The 25,891-nt window shown below is 45.0% G+C and overlaps 2 protein-coding genes across 3 annotated transcripts in view; both read right to left on the reverse strand.

Moving 5' to 3' along the window:
• GABRG3 (gamma-aminobutyric acid type A receptor gamma3 subunit) overlaps positions 1-7,468 on the reverse strand; it is a 303,044-nt gene extending 295,576 nt beyond the window's left edge. The window contains exons 1-3 of one of the 2 annotated variants that reach the window (XM_021412286.1): positions 7,346-7,468; positions 6,849-7,056; positions 4,071-4,219 (exon numbers count right to left, since the gene is read on the reverse strand). In XM_021412286.1, coding sequence (XP_021267961.1) covers positions 4,071-4,219; positions 6,849-6,901 — 202 coding nt within the window. In that variant the 5' untranslated portion in view covers positions 6,902-7,056; positions 7,346-7,468. Of the gene's footprint in view, positions 1-4,070; positions 4,220-6,848; positions 7,230-7,345 lie in introns of those variants that run through there. The other variant, XM_021412289.1, reaches the window with a different exon arrangement.
• GABRA5 (gamma-aminobutyric acid type A receptor alpha5 subunit) overlaps positions 11,601-25,891 on the reverse strand; it is a gene marked incomplete at its 5' end in the record, with an annotated part of 54,149 nt that continues 39,858 nt past the window's right edge. Inside the window, 4 exon segments of the mRNA XM_021412309.1 lie at positions 11,601-13,132; positions 13,548-13,759; positions 15,150-15,302; positions 20,867-21,010. Coding sequence (XP_021267984.1) covers positions 12,827-13,132; positions 13,548-13,759; positions 15,150-15,302; positions 20,867-21,010 — 815 coding nt within the window. The 3' untranslated portion in view covers positions 11,601-12,826.

Below are 25,891 nucleotides of genomic sequence, written 5' to 3' on the forward strand. Positions count from 1 at the left end.
GCTCACTCAGGAAGTGTGCTGACCTATCTGGTCTACTGGTTAATTTGAAAGAATACACTGTTAGAAACTTCCTATGTTTAAGACAACGTACATCCCCTATGAAAATAACTGTGTTAAACAGTGTAGGATAATAAAGACAACTTTTATTTTCCAGGACTCGATTGTGCACTAAGGCATCCATTATGGAATGTGAGAAGGAAGGTTTCATTACAGTAAACTGAAAGAAACATGCTTTGTCATGTTCTATTTAACTTTCTTATGGTTTGAACGTTTGAGTTTTCTTTTATTTAAAAAGAAAACAAACAACAAATTAACTCATTTGAAAGTTATGTTCTGTTTATCAAAAATAGAGCAATTGCAAAAATGTAGTATGTTAACAGGAAGTAAGAATGAGATTTTTCTAGATGTAGCCATCACCATCCTAATCTGTGGTCTGTTGATTTGTCTGTTATTTCTGTTCTTGTTTTATTATGAAAGTAAAATTTCAAGGCCAGAACTTATATCCTGCAGGATATAAATTTAAGATTAAGATTACACTAAATTAAGATTAAGCAGGTCTTAATCTACTGTAACATCAGGAGGAAACAAACAAACAAACGACACGCACGCTGAAAATCACTCTACACACTTGGAAAATGTTGTATATCACTATTTAGGTCTTCAAAGGACTTTGAAACAGACTCTGGAGTACCTGTCTAAAGAAGTGATGGTAATACCTTCACAGTTCAGAGTGGATTACCTGTTACCTGGCTCTGATTCCTTTTATACCATGCAACAAAGCCACGATTGTCAGCCCTATAATTATAACTGGTAAAAACTGGGTGGAAATCATGCTAAGACACTTCATCCCCAAAAACATTCTTTTCTTTAATCAGTACACCAGTATAATCTCTACAGTGTGAGGTGTTTCCCCCCCCCCCCTTTTTTTTTTCCTCCCTTCTCAATTCCAAAAGGCACACACATTCTGTGGTATATTGGAATACCAACAGATGCTATCCTTATAATGAAAACTTTCACAAGTTCTGATAGTTATGAATATGAGAACTCTGACAAGTGTGTTCCCAAGGTGGATGCAGTTAGACATTCCCCTACTGGTAGAAAACTAATTTTGTTTCTGAAGACTGAAGGTTCCTTTTACCTAGCTATGTTTAATGTGTCAGATTGCTGATATCCTTCACAGTGTAACTACTTCACATAACAATTGGGCTGTTCAATCTCTCCTTCAAAATCCTGTCTTGGAAGTTTGAAGGTGATGTCTGTACTGTGCAGTGCCACCAGCTGAACATAAATCTCTGCATGTATTCCGACCAACGCTCACTGATATGAAAACCAAGGCCAAGCATAATGGAAGATATGCCTTTTCCAAAAAGGAGAGAGCAAGCTCTACTCTGGCTTCTCAGCACTGACCTACACACTCTTTACAGTGGTTTAGAGGGGCTGGGTTGGGTAGGAGGAAGGAGAGTGGCTGAGGGTCTGTTCACAGGAGTCCATTCACTAATGGCCTGGAGGTAATATAACACCGATGTTCTTTGTCCCCATTGTATGGCAAGTGGGCACTCATAACAGTCCCATACAGTGATAAGTAGTACCTGGATATAACCGAGCTAGCCAAAGCATCTATTTCCCTGGGAAGGATGGAAAGGTGCAGAGAAGTCACTGCCTGGGCTGGCATGCATTCTCATTTGTCAGAGTCTTCCTCTCCTCGTAGCCTTTGGCTTCCAAAAGCATGTTCCCAAGTAACCTAAAAATTGCAATCCTGAATTTTGAAAGTCCAGAGAAGTACATAATTTCCAGGGCTTTTCTGACTACATTCAGAAAGAAGACCATTTCTTAATAAGCATCACTAAAGTTAACCAATATTAGAAATAGTGGCTTTGCACTCAGAAAACTGAGGGAAGAGTAATGTGGCATGAAATGGTGAGTTTCCTCTATCCTGCGGGATAGCTGATTTGTTTATGGACTTAAATTTGTGCAGTGCTGCCTGTAATGACTAGCTAACTGCATGTTAGTCCAAGATTTAACCCCCAGTGTCTTTTATAGGCTGCACTTCTGCTTGATTCTGAAAGTTACTTTTCTCTTCCTCCACTGGTCCATTCCATGCTTTTTATAAATTCAAAAAACATGCATTTTCTTACTATATGCTCTATATCTATTACTTTTGTTAATATCACTTCAACTGCTAACATATTAATACTGGGACCTTTGCAGCACAGACATGGTTCTGTTGCCAAGACAAGACTATCATCCAACCAACCTGGAGGATAACTTCTCTCAGACAGAAAGGAAGATGTGATTGCGTGTGAGCAACCAGCTGGCAATTCAAGGAACAAAGCCTGATTCTCTAACATTCCCATGGTGTTCCCTTTGACAAATGCAGCAGCTCCTTAGCTTCAAAAGGGTTATGTTATTTATCTGCATCAAAGGTAGGATAGAAGGGAAGAGAGACCAGGGAAGGAAGCCAGGAGGTGAAGTAACTTCCCTAGCATCTGAACAATGCTCAGCACAAGTTCTGAAATAGCCAGATTCACGTCAAAGAGAAAAATGGCTTAGGACTGATACCTTAATAGAAACAGATAGGAAGTAGTCAAGAACTGTAAAGTCTGTTTGGTACTATATGTGAAGAGCTATGTAATTTCTTTTCTCTAAAACAGAATTTATGAAATTTTGTGGAGAGACCAAAGGAATCATTTCAGTAACAATGATTTTCCAGTGCTGCAGGATTTGTCTGACCTCTATAATTTTATGGCAAGTGACATGGGGACTTTGAATGATTACTTTGTCCCACATAGGCATAACATAATTTACTCTGCCTGAAGACACTGATATGAGGACACAGCGTACAAAATAAAATTAAAAAAAACTGTCTGAGAATGTATTCCAGATGCTGATATGGGTGGAGGAACTGTTTTAAAGCATTTCTTCACCAAATATTCAAGACCCAATATGACAAACTAAGTAGAGGGAGAGATATATGTCAGTCTGGAGTGGAAGTGGAGACATGTATTAAATATGATCTTTGTAAATACTACAGGAAAACAAAGTAATAGCTATGAAATAAAATTTAAGCCCCTTTCTTTCATAGCATGGCATAGTTTTGCCTTGTTTTTTTCTTTTCCCTTGTCTGGAATTTTTGTGAGACAATAATTCAAATGGGGAATATCTACAGAAGGCTCATAGTTCCATCTGAACTCACGCGAAAGGATGACTTAGAAAGTATATCAATACATGTGCAATCACCAAATAGTGGTTTCAGTTATAATCGGTGGCAGAAATTCTCTCTAGTCTCTTTGTAAAAATTTAGCAATGGCAAATTATCTGAGGTGGCTGTTTTCAGCTTTCTCTGTTCCCAGTTTATTCTGAACTGTATGCAAGGTGCAATAAGCATAAATTATAAGTTATCTCTGCTTCCTGTCGTGCAAACTGGCTGTGATCAAACTTGAAGAGCAGTTGTACTAAAGCCATTCTGATCTACGCAGGTATCTACTAGCTCATATCTAAACATATTCCTGTATTTATTAGTACTGCCCATGAGATGCTTCATTCTGTCAGATTTATTTGGAGATACGGTGCTTTCTGGTTTGAGAGGGAAATAAAATGATCTAGAGTTGCCTTATTTACAAAAACAAGTCTTAGTGCCTTCTTATAAGCACTAAGGAACATAACTTTTGCGATCACACTTTACACAGAGTAGATGCACATTTTTCTCTTGCTATGTCCGACTTTTTGATTTTAAATATACTTTTTTTTTTAATCACTCCTCAGAGCCTGTGGCTTGAGTTTTCCATATACATGTATCGGATGACAGAAGAGCTGAGTATGTTCGCAGTCCTGCCAAAGACCTTGAACTAGTCTTCCCATATTGCTGCACAAACTATACATGCAAAACAGAGTTCAGCATGCCAAGTTACCTCCACATCTTCCCATGAGAACTAGCATTTAGAAAATGCTGACTTGGAAATGAACTTGAGCCAAAGACAATTAATCTCCACTTTCCTAAACATGTAACCAAACTGTAATATAGTGCCTTCTCTATAGATACTTTTCCTCCAAGTGTAGAAGGGAGTACTTACATCCAATATCTGGCCGTAGTTTTTTGTCATACTCCCTCAACAGCTTGTTTAGTATCAAGGTCACATCTGTGTCTTGTGTTTTTGGAGCTAAAACCCATTTTTGGTTGGTTGTTCCATCTTCGTATTCATCCTCTTCAACCTTTCTGGAACTGCAATAATAAATAATTGGATGTTACTTTACATAACTAAAAATCTAAATTTACATTCTGAGAAAATCTGCACAGACTTTCTAAGAAGTTTTTGATCTCTCCCTTGACTGTGTCTATCTGCTCAGCCTTAAGCTGTTTTTGCAACAGGATGTTCCCATTAACATCTGCCGAGAATCTGAAGATGGGTCAGAATTGAGAACATTTGGATGTGGTCTTCTGCCAGACTCCAAAGAAGTTGTTATCTGTGAGCTAATACAGCCATCAGAATAGTATTTACACTCTATTATTTTGTACCTTAATATTTTGCACCAACCTATCCTGACTGCATATTTAGCCAATACATTTACAATATATTCTTCCAAAGAGCAAACATCCACAGTATTACTTTATGAATCCATCAAGAAAACAGATCCATCTCTTGCACATAGGCTAATAAGAGTATTAAAAATTCAGATCTGTTAATACTTCCTGATCATTTTATCCTATTAATAAATTATTATATTCTCAGTGCCTGAATCTCTGTTTAATGTATTACAAGGCTTAGAATTAAGAGCTTTCTCCTTGAATATAAGATGGATTATCACAAGTGCACACATACATTCCATAAATTAATTGCAATTCCAGACTCTCCCTGTGATTGTAATGACATTAAAAAGAAACAGCACCACACCAAGCATTGAGACTCTTCTTTCCTTCACAGGTGGATTATTTTTATTTTAAGAGAGTGGCAGCGCAAACATGGTAAAAGCACAGCTGCCCAGAAATCACAGCTAAAGCTATTTTCACATGAGACTAATTTCATTGAGCAGCTTTTTGTGCATGAACAGTAAAACGCTGATTTGAAGATGCATCTTCCGGTATCTTAGAAACCAAATCTGTTTGATCTCTTTCTTGCTGGAGGAAATCCATGACAGTCAAACTGAGATGAAGTTATCAGGAGAAAAGATAACCTCGGTGGTGGAACCCACAGCAGTAATCACCTACTGCTTGGACCTGCAATTGCCCTGGCGCTGTGATATCATTTTGCAGCATTTTCACACAGATGTCAGTAATTATGCAAGGTGCAAAGCAACAGAGAATCAGAGGTATCAGCACTGTCTATTAATGGGATGCGCTATGTCCACCAAAGCAACCTCTTTTCTCTCTCTCTCCCTCTCTCTCCATAATAACACTAGTGTCTTTTACAATACCTCAGGTGTTGAGAAGATTTGATAGACAGCCTATGGTAATAGAGAAAAGGCCAACAAATGCACCACAGAGCATCATCAACCTGCAACATTGCCACTATAGGTCACTATTTGAGCACTTAACGAAACTTCTAATTGAAACTGCTCTACAGCCAATATACCTCTAAGGATTAGCCACGAATCACCTAATATGAGTTCACAAATTGCAGGTGGTCTAAGTACAATCTCTATATAAAAATAATTTTTGAAATCTAGCCCCTAAGGATTTTCTACTGCGAGAGCTCATATAATCAAGTTCCAAAAGTACAGAAAACTTAAGGACATTTTTCAGTTTGAGTGTTCCTTCTCTGTTAGGAGGTATATTTCTTATTACTTGATTTTTTTTTCCACCCAACGGGCATTAAAAACCCTAAAGGACCCTTTGTTTTTTCCTTTCTCCCTCAGGTTCACGACAAGCCATATGTTTTAATACTGCAGTTACAGAACCCTTCTCAGAGGAGGCATCATCTCCTGGCACACATGGTTGATATTCCTCAGCTGAAACACCGCAGCGGTGCTGAATTACTGATAGGAAAGGAGCACAGGATCATCTGTTTTCGTCTGTTGCACCCATCACAACTTTGCTGGAGGCATTCAGGCTGCATGGGGAAATGAGAACCGAGTTCACATCGGATCACGATTCCCGTTTCTGGGAGCAGCTCCATTAAAAGCTGTCACCAGTAGAACCGAGCACTAACAGGGCTTTTAAACTCCTGGTGCTAGCAGCTCGCTTCCTAGAAAGCACCTCCAAATGATGTAAATTCCTGCTTGGCTCCTAGATCAAGGCTGCAGGTGGGAGAGGTTTCACAGTGAATCAGACTAAGACATCAAACAGGTATTTTTCACGGTGCTCCTGCTGAAGAGTTCAACTTCCCTTGCTTTTGCCTCCACACCACGAGGCTCCTGGAAGGCACTTGGGGCTGACACGTCCCCTGTAGCCATATAGGCACTGACAAACTCCCAGCGCGTTCCCACTGCCCACAGCGGCGAACGCGGGATGATGAGGGACCATTCCCAGCTGGGGAGGGAGAAGAGCTGCACACTCCTCTTCAGGGACCGCTAGTTCTGGTGCTGTGAGGAGACACCAGCAGCAGGGCGCAAGCCGCAGAGAGGTACAGCTGGAAACCCACTAGAGCGGCGGGTAACGGCCACCCAGCAGCGGGGCTCCCCCGCCTCAGCCCGGCCCCGGCCCGAGGAAAGCCCGCGCCCCGGCAGCCGCGGGAAAACTTTGTGCCGGGCCGGCTCGGGAGGGAGCGCTGGCGGGCGGCCCTCGAAGCAAGGGGGGAGCGGAGTGGGGAGAGCCCGGTGCCCTTCCCGGGCGGCGAGCGCCCGGCGAACTCCGGAGAGCCGCGGAGAGGAGAGGAGGCGGAGGGGTGCGGGAGGCAAAGGGAGAGCGGACTTACCGGGCGTGGAACACTGAGAGGAGGAAGAAAACCAGCAGGAGCTTAGTGGACATGATCTGGGCAGAGGCGGCCAGGTGAGAGGAGCAGGAGGAAGGAGATGTTGCAGGAGGTTCGCATGCGAACAGGGATGAGGCAACGAGGTGAAGCTCTGAGGTTCTCCTCCCGTCTATTCTCAGCTTTATACCCCGAAGAAAATACCCCGTTCGCACTGCTCCGGGAGGGAGGGAGGGAGGGGAAAAGAAAAAAAAAAAAGGCAAAGAAGCGGGCTGAGGGGAATCCCCGGCGGGGACCCTCCGGGCCAGTTGCAGCTCCGCCAAGAGCCGCTTCCCGCACCCGGCTGCGGGGCGGCCCTTCACGCTGCCCGGCTGCCGCTGGCCGTACCCCCCGGGCTGCCGAGCCCGGGCCCCGCCGGGCCGCGGGGCTGGGGCGGGGAAGGGGCGCAGCCACCCCGTCACCGAGCGGCGGCCGCAGCCCGCCCCGCCCTGCCCAACAGGTACCTGCCTCCTCGGCAGCGGGGCCGCCTCCCACCCCGGCCCCGGCGCTGCGCGGTGCCCCCGAGCTCACTCGGTCCCCGGGGTGCCGGGGGAGCCGTGGGGAGAGAGGTCGGCCCCGCGGGCATCCCGCTGCGCCGGGCGGGGCGGGGACGTGCGGGCGGTGCGGCTCCGCACAGCCTTCCCCAGGCAGAGCCGCAGCGCAGCGCGTTGGTGTAGGGCTCCGTGTGTACGTGTGTATGGAGAAGTTTGCGCGCACTGTGAGATGCACAGATACAGATGCACGCAGACGTGTATCCGTAAGATAGAACGGACACACGGACCGGACTGCGCGGATTTGTATTGGGATCGTTGGGATAAATGAGGATTTTCCGCTGTGACTGCAGCAAGTGTGTTCAGGGCAAAAATAGTTTGGCTCTGGACGCCTTGTGTCTTTCTGCTCTGCTCTGAACAACGCGGATGCGATTTTTGGCTGCTTGAGCTCTCTGGGTGCGGGGTAGTACGGGATGTTCCCCGTCGCTGTCAGACTCGGAGGTGACAGTGCCACCGGGGTTACAGCGATCAGGGACCAAACAAACCCCGCTGCGGGCGGGCGGCTCGGTGGGACTCGAAATCTCAGGGGCATCAATCTCTGCTTCCTCCCCCGTTAGGCATCATTTCCAAGTTCTGGGGGATTTGCTTTTAATTATGATATTACATTAAACAAAAAGCTCTGCTGGATGAGGCGATTTGCTTTTAGCACGGCTTCCGCGCGATGCCCAGAAGAGCTCGCTGGGGAGCGATCTCTGTTCCCGGAGTTATTTATCGAAAGAACGAGGCAGCTTAGGGAAAATCCGCTGCGAGCCAGGCAATTCCCAGTCCTACACCTCAGGGCGTTTTTCAGTTAAAACTTCTCTTTATTAGATGATGCAGCAGCTATCCGCGCTGCCTGGGGTTAACCGGGGGTACCGCAGCCCCGCTACTATCGGCTTGCCGATGCGAGCGTTCCGCCGCTGCGGGAGGAGGAAGAGGCGGCGAGGAGGAAGCACGGCACGCAGCCCGGCTTCGGCAGAGCCTCCCGGGCCGGGTCCCCGCGGCACTCGGCCGGGGGCTGCTTCCCAGGAGCAGTGCTCCGCCTCTGCCCACGCCCCCGCCGCGTCCCACGGCAGCAGCGGGGTCCTCTGGCGGCGGTGCTGGGAAGTGCGGCGGAGCGAAGCGGCTCCCACTGGGCTTCCCCGGCCTCCTCCCGCCTCAGCGGCAGCGATGCTGAAGATTTTCCTTCTCTTGTCCTCGGTGCACTGTGCTGATGACCAGGGAGCGCTTTAGCTCCGCCGTTTATTACCCCTCATCTCTCAGTCATTTCTACTTTTCCTTTCCTACTCATGTCTTTAAACCTTGCTCTGCCTCTGCTAAGCCTTTTCAAGTCACGTATTCAGGTAAGGGTTATAATTACGCGGCGCATGTTTTAATGAAAGAACATTTTATTACACGCTGTAATGAGACTAAAATGTTTATATTCTCCAGCACAATAAAGCAGATCTGTATTTTAATTTACTTTTTGTTGTGTGACTGTATTTTCACCCTGAGGAATGCTGAAGGCTAAACCCTTGGTGGTACTTCTTGTCACAGCAGCAAATGTGCAGGGAGCTGGTTCCCATAACGAAGGGGGAAATGCAGAGGGTGGGAACGGGGCTCATGCATTGAGTCCTCCCTGGCCAGAACTGGGCAGCAGCAGCCTGCACTGAGCGAGGAGCTAAGCCAGGGTTCTCAGAGACCAAAGCTGCTGTGAGCAGCTGGAGCTCCACTTTGTTATGGCAGACCAAGGGAGGTCCTTTAGAAGTCGTTTGGGCTTTGTAACATCTAACCTCTTTTCTTTCTGTCTTGCTCAAAATTGAAGGAATGTCCATGTAGATAGGAACGTCCAAATAGCAGAAGATGCAAAAGCAGTATGGTGAGGATGCAATCTGAGACACCGTAACACCCCAGTGGCCATATTTAAGTGTTTAAGTGAAACAAAACCACGCAAGAAGCCAGAAAGAATTCAAGCAGCTTGATCAAGTGCTGCCTTAAATAATGTAAGTTTCTCTGAACATTGCAGCGCCAGTTCCAATCTGAGGAGCAAGGGCGCTAGGGGAAACGTATCCTTATTACGAAAGCCATTATCTCCAGCTTTAAAAAACAAATAGCTGTTCAAATGCTGCCTTCATCTTGCCTGAGCAACAAAGCAGTTTCAATCAGTTTCCTTGAAGGTTTAATTTATATGTTAAGCAAGAATTTTTGAGAGGCAGGATTATTTCATAAAATCATTTCTTTCTTAGCTTCGTACAAATTCATTTAGTTATCCCACAGAGGGCATATTCCGTTTACAAAAACTAGAAAGCAATTCAAGGTATCTGAGGAGGGTTAATATTTGAAATCACATTGTTGCCTAAATTCATCCTCAGAGTAAGCTGGCACAGCTCAAATATTAGAAATAAAAACCTCTTCCATTGTATTTGACTCGTTCTTTCACTCTTAATGGGTACAAGTGAGGAAATTTGGCAGTAGGATTGCGTGCACTTACTCTCCAGTGCTGAATTGCTGTGACAAATCACTTTTCAACTCTTTCTCATGAACTCATACAAGAAAAACCCATCGACAAAGCAATCCCTGCTCATTAATCCCTTTGGCTGTGGCTGAGCTGGGAGGGAGCCATGCCCGAAGGACTGGGCTCCATTCAGGGGCAGCCCAGCAGGCCAGTGCAATTCCTGACACTGCTGAGCCCACAGTGGTGCTCCATTGCAGCTGGTGGGGTGTTAGGCAACATGAGGCTGTGGGTTTCCAGCATTCCAGCCTGGAATCTATGGGCTCACTGAAGCACCTCCCAAGCTGTGGGATAGCTCCTACTGCTCAGGCAGCAGTGCTTGCTGGGCAGCCATTGGTGGTTCTGTCACTTCAGTTCTCGGCAAGGACTAGAATGTGTGCGATTATCTGGGAAATGAAAGGCAGATGGCTTCTTCAGGAACGTTCATCATGGTTTGGCAAATCCACAGTAGCAGAACAAGCCCTAACCACTATTCCCTGCCCTTACCTTCAAATGCAGAAAGCAATAATCAACGTAATTGGAAGTGATATCTATCCCTGGAAGTGATAAAATGTTCTGTGGTGTCATAACTTTGACAGGCAACTGTCAGTCCTGCTACACATCAGGTAAACTTCAGTACATTGCTTACTAAAGCAAAGGGCCTGATCCTGCAACCATGCAGCTCCACTGAGATTCTGCATGGACATGAAAGTGGCTGGATTCAGAGTTCCAGCAAAGGAAACCAGAAAGTGATGCTGAGACAGCTGGGGTCAGAGCCAGACTTAGGTGGGAGCAAACACAACAAGAAACCTCCAAGGCAGACAGATCGGCTGTGGAGAAAGTGCTTTAAAGACCATTTTGATTTTCTCATTGATGTAAGGGAAAGCTTCAAGTTGAAGGCTTTTTGTATGAGTTTGAGAAAAGCAAAAAGCTTCCTTTCTTATTTTGGAATTCACAGGTATCTGGATATCCTTTTGCCACACATGGTGTCCTCTGTAGATTCGCAGGTTGCTCACAGCTTTCAAGCACACAGTAAGTACAGCCCCTGTATTGTCCCAGAAGCACTGGGGTGCCATTTCCACAAGTACCGTGTGGCCTAAAGGGCTGCTTGTGTTTCCTTGCACACCAGCCTGCTCTTGCAGAAGGGCCCATGCAGAGTAGCTGCCCAGGGCTGGGACAAGGGTCTGACCAGGACAGTGTGCTTTCTATGAAAGCAGCCAAGAGGAGGTTGTTCTTGGTAACAAGAATAACTTTGTTCTTGTTCTTGGCAACCCTGCACTCAGCAGGGGGGTTGAAACTCGATGATCTTTGAGGTCCTTTTCAACTCAGGCCATTCTATGATTCTATATATGACATTCCTCCCAAGTACAGAAACTCAACCCTTAAGAAGAGACCTTGTGTGAGTCTGAGGAGATCTGTGACATGAGAAAGGAACGCCGCGGGGCACAAGTTCTTCCCTCTGTCCCAAACAGAACACAGGGCTGAAGCTCCATGGCAAAACAGCACCTAATTCTGAGACATCCTGGTTCACTGTCCTCACTCAGCATGCACCTTTCTGAGCAACAGTGAGGACGTACTGTGCACACACATCTGCTTCACTGCATATATGCGTGCTTTCCAATTCTTTCTTCTAGCTTTGGTGGTGATGTTTTTGGTCTCTAAATTGATAATCGGTAAAAGAATGACATTTTGCAATCAAGTGTTGAACGCCTTTTTTATTTAAACATTAAATTACAAAAGCTTCTGGAACAAAGAAAGATGCCAAGGAGGAAAGAGCTGAAAATTCAGGTTGCATTTTCTCATTCATTGTGAAAGCAAAACACATTGGCAGCAGCAAGGCGTTTCATAGAAAATTTTCAGATGGACAGTACAAACACCTTCCTGTCAGAATTGCCACTGAAATACCTTGCTGTCATGAAGCACATCCTTTCCTTCTTTTTTTTTTCCCTGATCATACACCTTAGTATTGTCTGATTGGTTTTCACTGTGGGAACCAAGTAATTATTTCAGAATTACTGTAATTCTTTACTTTTTGTCTCTGCTAATATAACACAATCTTCTTGGGAAAACCTCCGAACATTTGTTACTTTACCTTAATAAAAATGTCTACTGCCATTGTCAAAAGTTTTATTTGCACAAATATGTTCCTAATCTATGTTAATTTCATGCAATATATCTCTATTTTTTGGAATAGATACTGAAACCCATTTGAGAAAATTCCCTTGGAATGCAAAAACCAAACGTTATTTTCTTTTAAGGGCAAGATTCCACCACCTTTATTTACACAAGTAGCATCTTGCTCCCTATGTTACTTCACTGCAAGCTAGAGGCTCAAGCAGTGAAAATCAGTATAGCCCCATTAGGATTTACTGCATTGTATTAACTTCTATTAATGAAAACCGGGCTGAGCAGGTTTGTGTTTTTACTTTTCTGTGGAGTAATGCACTACCTATCACCAGTAAAGGTGCTCAAACATAGCCCTACGTTTAATAATTTGGCACATTTACAACTGGCATTATTCATAGTAACCTATCAGATGACAACAGTGGAGCTCTTCTGTAAAATAGAGGTTAAGCCTACAATTGTATGACTGTACATCTGAAGTATAAAAACCACGACATGTAGTACACTCAAACAGTTAAAAAATATAACTTATTTTATTTGTAAACTATCAATGCAAGATACTCAGCAGCAAAGAAGCCATGTTCAATGTCTTCTGATCTTTTATAAAGATCTTGTTGCTGTAAGTAATATAATCGTCTCCAAAACATCTGAGGTTACATGTAGAAACAATCAAGGCAATATTATTTGTACATATTATTAAACATGCAAAAAACTTCCTGAAGAATATTGCCCAAATGTAGAAAGTGGTCTGGATCTCAAATTTTCCTTGGTAGCATCTGCTTTGTAAGTATGGCTCACGTGTGGCTTTAGAGTCCTTCAGTTTATTTTGGAGAGTTGGCACCTTTAATAACAGGCTCCCTATTCAAATATGTGGCCCAGTAGACTAAGTTAAAAGTTCCAAACAGCACTGGAAAAATTATCCGGGACATTTTGTCAATCTTACTGATGCTGTTGTAAGTCTTTTTGCTTTCGGCAGGCTTTTCTTCTGCAGATTTCACTGGAGCAGCAGCAGCGTTTGAGATGACGGAGGGGGCCGAGTCCTTTGGCATGTTTGGGGCGGGGGTCATCTTCCCGGTGCTGTACGTATTTGTTGCTTTATTTCCCAGCAACTGGCGCTCTTTTTTCTTCTGTGAAAAGACCGAAACGTTAGGTCGCAGGAACAGAAAGCAGAAACACGTTCTCAAGATGCTAACTTCCAAACCTAAGCACTGTAATCCATCATGTTAAAACAAATGTCTGTGGGCTACTCTGCCTTTGACTCCCAAACAGCTGCTTCTGCCTTAATGCCATAGCTCTTACTCAAGCTAAACTTTCCTGACATCAGAGGTAATGAAGAGAGGCCGGATGGACCTGGACCCATGGGGCACGCACATTAGCAGCTGCTTTGTCAGGTCCACTGGCCCTGCAGCTGGGGAGGCTGCGACCTAGTGCCAGCCCAAATGCCTTTGTCACAGAGAAGGTGAAAACCTTGCAATCGGTTATGTGAACTACGCTGAGCAACTGCTTTTTCTTCTAGGTACTTAAGACACGTAAGATAAACACCTTGATTTTAGCAGCTTCCAGGGCTTTTTTGCCATCCCATGCCCAACTCCTCTTGGTGAAATAGTTGACTGTTGCAAACTCAATCAATGCAGAAAACACAAAGGCATAGCAGACGGCTATAAACCAGTCCATGGCAGTAGCATAGGCCACTTTTGGCAAAGAGTTGCGGGCACTGATACTTAAGGTGGTCATGGTGAGGACTGTTGTTACTCCTGTAAAGGAGAAAAAAAAAAGGCAGAGATCAGCTTGGTAGCCCTTACAAGATTCCTAGTAAGTTATGAGAGGGCCCCAATTCAGCAGGAGAACTAGGAAGGCCACATGAAGGAAATCGGTGTTTGCATATTTTGGTCAGAAAGAATGATATACTTTGCTGGTCAAGAAAAAATAGAAGTGTCTGCCCTCAGCTGTTTACTTATGTGATGTTCTGGTTACCTCCAGTTACAATGTACTTAAACACATAATTTTACGGATAGTACAAATACAAATGTTGCACAACCCAAAATCGCACTGGTATTTTGTCAACACATGGTATGTACCTATAGTGTCGCTTGTTAACTGGTCCATTATAAATTCAGTGATCGACCCATTCAGCAGTAACTGCCACAGCAAAGTGGGATTTCTGCTTTTGTTTTCCCACACGGAGATTTTATGGATGTAACTGTTGGCTGTTATTTATTCCCTTGACTGTGGCTCCCCCTCCCACAGAAGTCAGCAGATGACAGAGCTTACACTGCTTCCCTATGGGGAGGGTTGTCTCAGCAGGATGAGAATGAGCTCTCGGTTACGCCTTTGTGAACGTAAAATCAGCACCGCCAGCCAGCAATGAGCTGCTGGCACCGGTATTCTCCCCATACAGGTTGCTGAACTGATTTCTCATCAAAGGTGCTGACTGATTTCAGTAGGCTGCTATAGATGAATGGCTCTTTTAGGAACACTGGATCAAAGTTTTACATACATTGCAGCTCCCACTCCCCTCATTTCTCCTCTCATGGAAATCCTGTGTGTCACAAACCTTCAGCTAGGATTCTGTTTATTTTCTGCAACCTTCTAGTGGTAAGTTGAGTAACTTAAGAGGCCCCAAAGGATTTTGCCATGACAGCGTCTGTAGTGAATATACATTTTCTAAATGCAAAATCATATTAATTTGTTTGATGGTAATAGAGATAATTGTCACTAATTAACCTCTACGTGTTTTTTCCCAGACAAAAATCTTGAAACACAGATAAACAAAATGTTTTGAAGTGAAATCTGTTGCAAGTGTTTAGACTATAGTGTACGCTATGATAATATGTATGGCTTTTTGTTCTAAACCATCACATATTTTACCTGAGTGGGAAAGAAGAACCCATGAATCACAACAATCTGTTTCTTCTGTCTTCCATCCTTAACCTTCATAGAATTGATTACAGTGCGATTTCTGTCACAATTTTACCAAGAAGCCCACACTTTTTTAAAAAATTGATTTTGAGTTTAAACTGGAAGAGAACATGGGAACACCTACAACACCGCAAGAAAAAATAAGCACTGTGGGCTTGTTACAGAAGATCACTTCCACAGACAAGCCCCTTCCTTACCCATTCTGCAAGAGGGTGAGGTACTCACCAAAGACAGTCCGAGCAGGGACAGATTCTCTGTTTAGCCAAAACGACACTTGTGATAAGATCACAGTCATAATGCAAGGAAGGTACGTCTGGATGACAAAATAACCGATTTTTCTTTTCAGATGAAAATGTGCTGTCATAATAGTGTATTCGCCTAGGAGAAGAAAAATGCACATATGCTAAAATAAGGGAGGCTTACAGCAGCTTCGGGGCTTTCAGCAGCTTCCCTTCTCCCCCAGTGTGAGGCTACCATACACTCATTCTTAACTGCATGAAAAATACCTGGATTTCAGAACTGTGCCGTACCAAGAGACAGAGGTGCTGCTATATCCCGCTGCTCTTCACATTTGGTCCCCAAAAGCAGAAGACAGCAACTGACGACTATTGCACCAAAAACCTGCTATCCTTTTATGTACCTGGCACGTCCTGGTGTTCAGAGGCATGGCAAATCTGGATTGCTGGCAGTGCCTCACTCTTGCCTTGCTTTGACTTGGTCCCACAAACTGTCCTGTCAGAACGATTAAGGCCACCTACTCTTAGAAACCTGATTTAGCAGCAGGACTTAACCTCATTAGGGAACTGTTAATGCCGACCCATCACTTGGGTCCTGACACTCCCCCTGCCCCGCACTTCAGTGACTGTGTGTCGTAGTGTCGGTGCTGCAAGAATTTGTGCTTTGCCCACTGATACTGATACTGTCGCTCTGAATTTTCAAAGCCATCAAACTGCTTTCCTCCAGGAAAAAAAAAACAACCCTCTGGTGCATGGAGTTTTCCTGGAATTTGGTATGCCTTAGCTCTTGGAAAGATAATCTCTTTCTGGACAGATGTTGTGCCATGTCTTGTTCTCTTGTGCAATTAATATTATACTGACTGCAGGGGGGAATTCACTAAAAGCTGCTACAGCAGCGCTAAATTCCATGTCTTCTTTATATGCCAAATTCACAGCATTGTCGTAATCAGGCTTTTGTCAGGCCCTTTGAATTTCAATACAATCCTCAAAAAAATGCACTCTGAAACAGATAGACCAGCTGTCACCTTCCCCAGCGGTTCAGAAAAAAAAACCTCAAGCAGTCCTTTCAGACTGTTCCTGTGAAAACCATATAGTTGTTACTGAAGGCTTCCCATTGATGGTAACAGCTCCACAAAGCCAAAATCTTGCTATCTAAGAGCAGGCTACTATTTTTCTGGGAAAAATGAGTTAAAATCAAATATAAGAGTAAAAGGAAATCAAACCCTTTCAGGCCCTAGCAGAGCTCCACTCCTACTGACATCAAATTAATCTAAAAGCATGCATTTTTCAGCTGGATGCTGACAAATCAGAGGAATGTCCAATCTGAAATGTATATTGTCCTCTGAGAATAAAACAAAACAACGCTTTTGACTTACAAATTTTTCAGATCCTGGAAATTTTGGGGTGTGTATCTCATATTTTCTAAAGAACAAAATGAGTGCAGACCTTAACTACTTGAGCTAAAGGATTAGCTATAATCTCTGTTGCAAGAATGGACTGTTATCCTCCATAGATCAGCCTCTATAGGAAAATAAATAACAGACTGATGCAGTGAGCTGCAGCCAGCATTGCTAAGCGGTGAGATTTGGCAGATTACTGCTAAGTGACAATACGGCCAATTAATGGACAACAGGTCTACAGTGAGAGGTTTTCTGCAGGTATAGCTGCCTGAAGTGCTCAGCTCTGTTCTGTATGAAGTTTACAGACTCATTCATGCTGGGGATTTTAGGCTGAAAGACTGGAATAGCACAGGACTGCCTTACCTGACAGCTTGCCTCTGTCTTTATGGCTTTCTTCTGAAGTCTGATTTTCAGTGAAACACTTCCCTGATGAGGGATGTGGAGATGGACAGGGGATGCTGTGAAACTGGGGAAAAAATCCCTGTGAAGCGATGCCTAATTCCCCTTCATTTAGTGTAATTTTGAACTGGGGATGCTGAACATACTGCGGTCTCAGGAGGAACCCCACTTGCTCTTTATTTAGGAGCATTCAGTTTGTGGATTACTAAAAAAATATGCCAAGAGCAGCGGGGTCTACGTGCCTGTAATCTGTTTCTGAGCTGCTGCTGCACTGCGATGTGTGTGAGTCCCATTCTCCCTGCTCGCTAAGGAGTGACGATGTGCATTATCGATTTCGACAGCATGCTTTCCGAGCTGGAGTAAAGTAAATCTACACAGCTTCAGCACAGCAATGGGATTCATATTTTCCTTTTTATAAATGCAGAAAATAAGTGCCTACATTTTGACCATCTTCTGTGGCTGATTCTCACCTCATCATTTTCTTTAACCTACCAAAGCTCTTGTCTCCACTGAAATAATGATATCACCTGATTTTGTATTTCCTCTTCTTCCAACTGCTGTCTTCTCCTATTTTCCATGCTGTCCCTTTCTAAAATGCCTACATGAAGGATGTCTCCCCCAGCAGACCCGGGGCTGGCAAAAACCCCACAACTTGTTTTTTCAGGTCCTGGGACCACTGCTTAAAGCAATGCTAGAAGCTGCCTGGGTTGGCCTTTTGTTTATAGAGAATAAAATCCTGGCTCTGTTGGAGTGGCAAAGCTCCCTCTTACTTTTGTAAGGCCGCAGTTTATTCTTAGACCATAAGCTTTCTTGAGCAAGAGCTAATTTTTTATTATAGGTTTGTGCAGCACTTTTAGGTGAAAGTACTGCTCCTGATGGAGTCCACTCACCACTGCCAAAACAACTCTAATGACAAATCTAGCACCGATGAAAAGCTCAGGAATAGAGCAGCTGCATTTCTTTGCAGAGCTTTGCTTCTGTGCTGCCTTTAAAAGCTGCTGCAATGGTTTGTCAGTATCCAGGTGATGGAGTTCTGGAGGTAGTGCTTACAAATGTTCAGGATCTTTCCTGCATTCTCCCAACATCACTGTGCTGCAATTCAATTGGGTTTTTTAATGAGAATAGGCCAGCCCCTAGGCTTGTTTACCTTATCTGCCTGGGCTCAGGTGTAAGGACAACTGTTCTGGCACGACCCCAACATCAGGTCTGTGACATAGCAGTCCCTGTCCACACTGACATCCAGAACATTTTGATCCACAAGAGATGCCTGTGTTGTTTTGATAGTGCTGCACAGGAAACCTTCATCTCAAGGAAAAATCAGACTGTTCAGTGCAGAATGAAGGGCTGAATGCTTCTTTTATTGTTTAGGCTTCGGATATTTCATAGCCTGGGCTCCAGCTGGCAGAAAAAAAGGAGTGGGTTTTTGTTTTGTTTTATGGCACTGCAGAACCTAAGTGAGCGATGAGAAATTCTGGGTCTGGGGAACAGAACTGGGCAACCATTTGCAGACACCATCAGGATCCGCATGGACCCAGAGCCCATATCTGAGTGTTTTCAGCACTGCAACAGCAGGACACAGCAGATGTTGGGACTGCTGGAAGCAGTGTGAGCCGACAAATATCCTCTCTTCTGGGGGAATAATATTTGGGGATGTTAGCTCAACAAACCACCACACAGGTGGCACATGTCAGAGCCATTTTCTGTGGCATGGATAAAGTGGTCCTGATTTCCAAACTGGTTGGTGAATTGGGAGTGCCGAGATATCTTTTTCAAGGAGACAGCTAAACTTAACAGCTTGGATACGAAATCAGCACAATCCCAGTGGACTTATGCAGGGCCAGTATTTCCATTAAAAAAAAATCTTTTAGAGAGAGAAGCATGAATATCCTGTGACATACACAAACATTTTGCCTATGCAACTGCTAAGGCTGTGCAGTTTGACTTGGGTGTCAAAAAAAAAAAAAAAAGCCACCATAAAGGATCCCAGCAGTGGGATTTGTGCAGCAACTATTTTGTTTTTTAAGTTCAACAATGCAATAGAAGGAAGAAATGTCTTAGATAGCCCCTCACAAGTAACCCTGATTACTGGCCTACCGCGAGCTTGATGAAGTCCAGAAAATCCACCGCTGACTGATGCTTTCCCTGTGCAAAATCGGATTTTTGTATTTTGCTAATCCCCAGTTACAATCTGTGTCCTGCTCTTTGTGATCCACCCTGCAATCAGAATCCAGTCAGCCCAGATGCAACCCAGGACATTAATATAAAATCTTGACGTCGGAAAACAAGCATTTATTAGCCTAAATCTTAGGACACAGGAGGGAGGAGGCTACCAGGCACAAACTTTGGGCTTTGTCTGAAGAGTGCCCCGTACCCGTGGGCTGTGGAGTACTGGGAGCTCCTGCAGGCAAAGCTGCGCGCTGGCGGGGACCCAGAGCTGACACGCTGGAGAAGGTGCTGCTGGGGCTGGGTTGTTTTCCTACTCTGAGGAGCAGGACAAGCTTGTAGGAGATGCCCCGCTCCGTCCTCTGGATCTTTTTCTTGGCCATGATGAAGGCAAGAGGGGAGCTGCCATTCATTCCAGAGAACAACGCGGCCATGATGGTAAACTGGTAAGGAAAAATGTGTCTTTCTTTGTTCTTTAACGGGAGATAGCATTGTTTATTTGTCCTTTTTCCAGTGCGGTGCCTGCTCTGACTTTGTCTACATGTGTGCGTCTCTTGGCTTTACGAATCTTTGCTTTAGCAACAGCTTTTTGCCTCCTGAATAGGGCAAAGAGAAGGGATAAGCTCTGTAAGATGGAGGTGATGGTTCTGTTTCATGGTGGCTCTGTTTCGCACTGCCTGAGACAAGCTTCCCTTGGCTTTGTCTTGTGCTCAGAGAGCAAGCAGCAAGCTTGGCTGCTCTCTCTTTATTGGGCACGCTGGAACAGTTTGAGCAGAAAGTGTTATGCACCTTGATACTTCAATTCCAGTAACTTTGTGTGTGAGTGTACTCCTGCCTGTTTTCACAACAAAATTTCCCATGGACAGTAATGGCTTCCTAGCCTAATCTACACTTCATCCTCTACAATCCTGCCCTTGCTCAGAGCTCACCATTTTCCACCAGAGATGAGATGCATCTCCAGAAGACACCAGGCAATTTGACTGGCTTTCCCAATGCTAATTGCACTTCTCTTGGCTGCAGGGTGCCCTCTGCTCCCCCCAGACCTTGCAGTAGACGAGTGCATTGTGTAACGTGGTTAAGCCCCTGTCCTGCAAGGCCCACGTGACGCCTGTTCCAGCCTCGATCCCCCCAGGACTCCCCCCACCAATGCAGGCCCAGGGCTGCCCTTGCGTGGGAGCCTTAAGAAGCAGGGGGGATGGCTCACGTGGGTGCCCAGGCTGGGATTAAACCTTCTTTGCCTCTCTAATGCTGCCACATCTGGCGCCTCCACACCCAGCTGGGCAGGGAACGGGAATCCTCAGGGCTGGCTCTCCCCTCCCGCTGCTGTGGGGTCCCCGGACACGCAGCATGGCCACGCCACCACTGCCACCTGCCCTCCACTCCCTCTCCCCCCCACACACATTGGCCTCATCAGGCAAATCGTTCTAAAGCGATGATTGAAATGGATCAAGTGCGTGGGTGGTGTTTGCCTGTGGGTGGTTCCTCCCCCAGGGAAACACTCCAGCAATAGCGCTGGCAGACCAGGCAAAGGCAGCTGCCAACAGGCTGTATGCAGCATTCCCAGCATTCCTCATAAACAGTGGGAGCTTGTAGGACTCTCCGATCTGGTGAAGGACTTCACAGTCAGCATGCAGCCCTCTCCGTTGTAACATCACTGAGAAGAAGCCAGGAACCTGCCCCACTCTCCCCAGTATCCCATGTCCTACAAACACATCCCCATTCTCCTTGGAAACATCTTGCCCACCTGTACTGGTACTGATGTTTTCAGTTCCCACAGTTTGTCCCATCAAGTGGTACTGGTTAAGTCGGGAACCGTCTTCGGCCACAACCACAGAGGTTGTGGTGCTGTTGGTCCACACATAGATCACTTCAGAATTGGGGTAAGCGTCTGTCGACACAGGGGAAAAAGAGACAGTGATGAGTAAAACCCACCATGTAATGTTTTAGTGGATCTTTAAATGATAGATGGTGGGGAGAGGGAAGAATGGAGGAGTGAGAATGAATGGAGAAAAACAAATAAAGATGACATAATCATGTTTCCATATGCCCAGCTCAAAAAATATTAGGTTGAAGCCTTCTAATATAACAGATGCATAGCATGGTTTGTCAGAGGCTGGAACAGTAGAGGTATAAATATAATCCATCACAACCACTCCAGCAGCTCAGAGCAGCTCAGACCCATTCTCACCTAGCTGGCTGCTCCTAAAACCCAGCAAAAGGCATTTGTTGAAGCCTGCCCTCAAAAGCACTCATGCACCTAGAGGGCCTGGACAAGGGGGAACTTCTGAGTCTTGCCCCATCTCCAGGACAAGACATGCTTTGTGACAGGACAAGTCATGCTGTGGACAAGCACAGGGTCTGCTGTGTGTGCCGATCTGAGATAAGGACATACAGAGGAGGCGCTAGGTCCTGTGACTAAGGTCTGGCTGTGGATGAAGAGAACTGTGATGTGTGCTTGCATCCCTGTGTGTGTGCATACATGTCTGCAACCCAGAGAAAGTATGCAGGGGTGGGATGGCATGGAGGAGAGCAGAAGTAGATTGGTGATGGGGGGGTACACCTGCATCTCTGGAGATGCGAACTTGACAAGATTTCACTCACATACACTTGGAAGTCCTTGGAAATAAAGGCAGCGTTAGGACTGCCAACTCATTCCTTCCTCAGTAATAGTGCTGTTATTTTTAAAGCCCTAACACCTGGAGTAATTATGCTATTATGAGACAATCTCAGCTTTCTTTCAGAAATATTGTCAACAATGTTTTTTGTTTTCCTTTTTAAGCCTTCTCTGCAGATTATGCCCCCAAAAAACATCCAGGAGCTGACTACATACTTAAATCTATTTATTTTAAGTAGATCTGGCACTTTTCAGAGCACCCTGATCATTGAAAGCTTTCAGGTAACTTTGCCGCAGACATATTATGGAAGGCTGGAGCCCACTATATAGACCTCTCTGGAAAGCAGGCAACGATTACTTTCCCAGCAGGAGGTGAAATGCAGACAGGGTTGGAAGGGGGTTCAAGTCTAATACAAATATCTCACCTTCTGCAACTCTGTAACTAGCAAGTTGGGGATGCAGAATGGTTTCTTGTAGAAAAACTCATGTTCAACACAACCTGTGTAGGAGATGACAAATGCTGGCCTTCCAGATAAGAACTTGAAAGGCACGGGCAAGTGGCTAGTTTGAAGGATCTGGTATACTAAGTACTGTCTCCAACACTGTGAGTTTTGGTTGCTGGAGCCAGTAAGCTGTCATAGAAAGCTATGACTCCTTGGAGAACTTAAAAACTTTCCCAGAGAGCAGTTTAGCATAAGCTACTGATGCACTGTAATGGGAACAAAAAAACATGCAAAGGCAGTCCCTGGATTCATACAATCTTCCAATACTCAAATCAACTTTTTACACAGTCTGACAGTGATAGAACAAGGGGGAACAGTTTTAAACTAAAAGAGCAGAGATTTAGATTAGATGTTGGAGAAATTTTTCACTGAGAGGGCGGTGTGGCCTTGGCACAGACTGTCCAGAGAGGCTGTGGATGCCCCATCCACAGAAGCATTCAAGGTCAGGTTGGATGGGGCCCTGGGCAGCCTGAGCTGGTGGGGGGCAGCCCTGCCTGTGGCAGGGAGTTGAAACTAGATGATCTCTGAGGTCCCTTCCAATCCAAGTCACTCTATGATTCTATGAATGTCAAAGAGAAAATAAGAAGTGATCCCGGATCAAGTTAAGAGCATTCGCAGCACAATGAGCTGCAGATCATAGAATCACAGAATCATAGAATGGCCTGGGTTGAAAAGGACCTCAAAGATCATCGAGTTTCAACCCCCCTGCTGAGTGCAGGGTCGCCAACCACTAGACCAGGCTGCCCAGAGCCACGTCCAGCTTGGCCTTGAACACCTCCAGGGACGGGGCATCCACAACCCCCTTGGGCAACCTGTTCCAGTGCATCACCACACTCTGTGTGAAAAACTTCCTCCTAATATCTAACCTAGATCTCCCCTGTCTCAGTTTAAAACCATTCCCCCTTGTCCTGTCGCTATCCACCCTCATGAAAAATCATTCCCCTTCCCGTTTATACGCTCCCTTCAAGTATTGGAAGGCCACGGTGAGGTCTCCCCAGAGCCTTCTCTTCTCCAAACTAAACAAGCCCAGTTCCTTCAACCTTTCTTCATAGGAGAGGTGCTCCAGCCCTCTCATCATCTTGGTGGCCCTCCTCTGAACTTGTTCCAAGAGCTCTGCATCTTTCTTGTGCTGGGAGCCCCAGGCCTGGACACAGTACTCCAGATGGGGCCTCACAAGAGCTGAGTAGAGGGGGACAATCTCCTCCCTCTCCCTGCTGGCCACTCCTCTTTCAATGCAGCCCAGAACATAGTTGGCCTTCCGGGCTGCCAGCGCACATTGCTGGCTCATGTCCAGCTTCTCGTCCACCAGGACCCCCAAGTCCTTCTCCGCAGGGCTGCTCTCAAGGAGTTCTTTCCCCAGTTTGTATAAATACCTGGGACTGCCCCAGCCCAAGTGCAGCATCTTGTATTTGGCCTTGTTGAATCTCATTAGGTTCACATGGGCCCACTTCTCCAGTCCATCCAGGTCCTTTGGGATGCCTTCCCTTCCCTCCAGTGCATCGACTGCACCACTCAGCCTGGTGTCATCTGCAAACTTGCTGAGGGTGCACTTGATGCCATCATCTATGTCATTGATAAAGATGTTGAAAAGCACCAGTCCCAGGACTGAGCCCTGGGGGACACCACTCCTGACCGGCCTCCACTCTAACATAGAACCACTGATCACAACCCTTTGGCTGCAACCAGCCAACCAGTTCTTTATCAACCGAACAGTCCATCCTTCAAATCCATACCTCTCCAATTTGGAGAGAAGGATGTGATGAGGGACCATGTCAAAGACTTTGGAGAAGTCCAGGTAGATGACATCTGTCGCCCTCCTCCCATCCACCAATGACGTCAGTCCATCGATCACTTGGATACTGGAGTAGGTAGCAGGGAGGAAAGCAGTACCTCGTTTTCCCATTTGCTAATCTTCCCTAGCAATCTGTAGGAAGTGCTACCAAGGCAGGATACTAGGCTGGATACATCTTTGGTCTGACTTTTTACACCTATTCTCACATTCTTGTCCACACCTCCAAAAGGTATGGAAATAATAAGAACAGAAAGAAAGAGAGTTCAAAAGAGGGTTACAAGTATCTCCAGGGACTGGGAACAAGCCTTATGATTTTAAGCTTACGGAGCTCAACTTATTTAGCTCACTGACAAGAGGCTGAGATGTGACTCAATCGCTGAGTATAGATACTTGTATGTATAAAAGAAATCCAACAACAGGGAAAACTCATACTATTGACAAAAAGAAAAGAAAAATTCAGTGCCTGAAAGATGGTTTCAGATAGATTCTGATGAAGAATAGGACACAATTTCCTAGTGGAGGGGGGAAATTAAACAGTGGATAGCCTTCCAAGACTATAGACTACTGTCACTAGAAATATAAATATGGGATAAATATAAATATGAGATCTTTTTCATCGTATCTGTGACAGTAGCTTGTTGCTGCTGCGTTCATGACTGGAGTCGATCCAACCTTCGGTAGCTGAGAATCTATGAATCCTCCATCCTTATTACCCATGCAGCCATGCAGGACTGCCCACACGCCTTTCATGTGCTTGTATTTGTAGCTGTGCAGTAAAATTACTGTAATTATATCTCATGATCTGCTTTGAAAGGCTACAAAGGAATTTCTTCCCTACTGCAAAATATTTGCATAACAAAAAGTGATGGAATTTCACCTTTTCTTTAAGAGATGAGATACCCTCCACATCTCAGAGATGATTACAAGTTCATAGTATTCTGTAAATAATTCCAAAGCTTGCTTTGGAGAAGTACAAGAAGATGGGTCACTTTTAAGAAACTGCTGCAGAATACTTTATTTTTAAGTGCTTATCTGGTATATGTTGGTCATATGTTGATAGCCCTTGTGAATGTTGGATCTGTGTAGGCACACAGGGATTCCCAGAGAATTTTATTTTTACCTATGTCACTTCTCATGGAAAAAAAGATGTTGGACGTTTTGCTGGTATCATCCAGATGTATCTCACATTAGCAGTTCCCTGCTACTGTGAGTGTCTCAGGTACTGGGATAATTTGTCCAGTTTTCTGCCAATGACACACGAGTTCAGTGAGACACTTTCTGGTGAAGGCCCTGTAAGCCCCACTGAAAGTAAGACCATGTTGGGACATGTGCTTGTGAGGCTTAAAAAGTATTCAGATGCTTTATTTCTTAGCTCCGTCTACCTTTGACTGTCCTAAAACAGTGTCTCTGATTCAAACTGCAGCCTCTCCTGGGTGCTTACACACATGCCTGAGAGCAGGCCTGGAGTTCCTGCCCTGGAACAGCTCAGCACCTCCTCCTTTAAAAAAAGATCAAACATCTGTAATTCAGAGGCTAGGAGGCACCCAACTGCACCCAGACAGGCCTGACCCCACAGGCAATGCTTTGTGAGGCTGCTTTCTTCTGAAATCGCGGCAGGAAAGGGAAGCTGTCTACAAATAATCTGTTAGATAGGATCATGTATATGACCTCTCCATTTATCTTCCTTGCAACTGTAAGAAAACAAAGTCTGTGTTTTAAAAGGCTGTATTACAAGATTTTTGGCTTAATGCCTCCTTTCCTCACTCTGGGCCAGGCTATGAGAATCTGAGCTTCCTTGTGAGAAAAAGAAGAATTGTGAAAATGCCAAAAGAGGAATGTGAATGTAAAAAGATGCAGCCA

Source organism: Numida meleagris, chromosome 1 (assembly GCF_002078875.1).
Source record: "Numida meleagris isolate 19003 breed g44 Domestic line chromosome 1, NumMel1.0, whole genome shotgun sequence".
In the NCBI taxonomy this organism is placed as follows: domain Eukaryota; kingdom Metazoa; phylum Chordata; class Aves; order Galliformes; family Numididae; genus Numida; species Numida meleagris.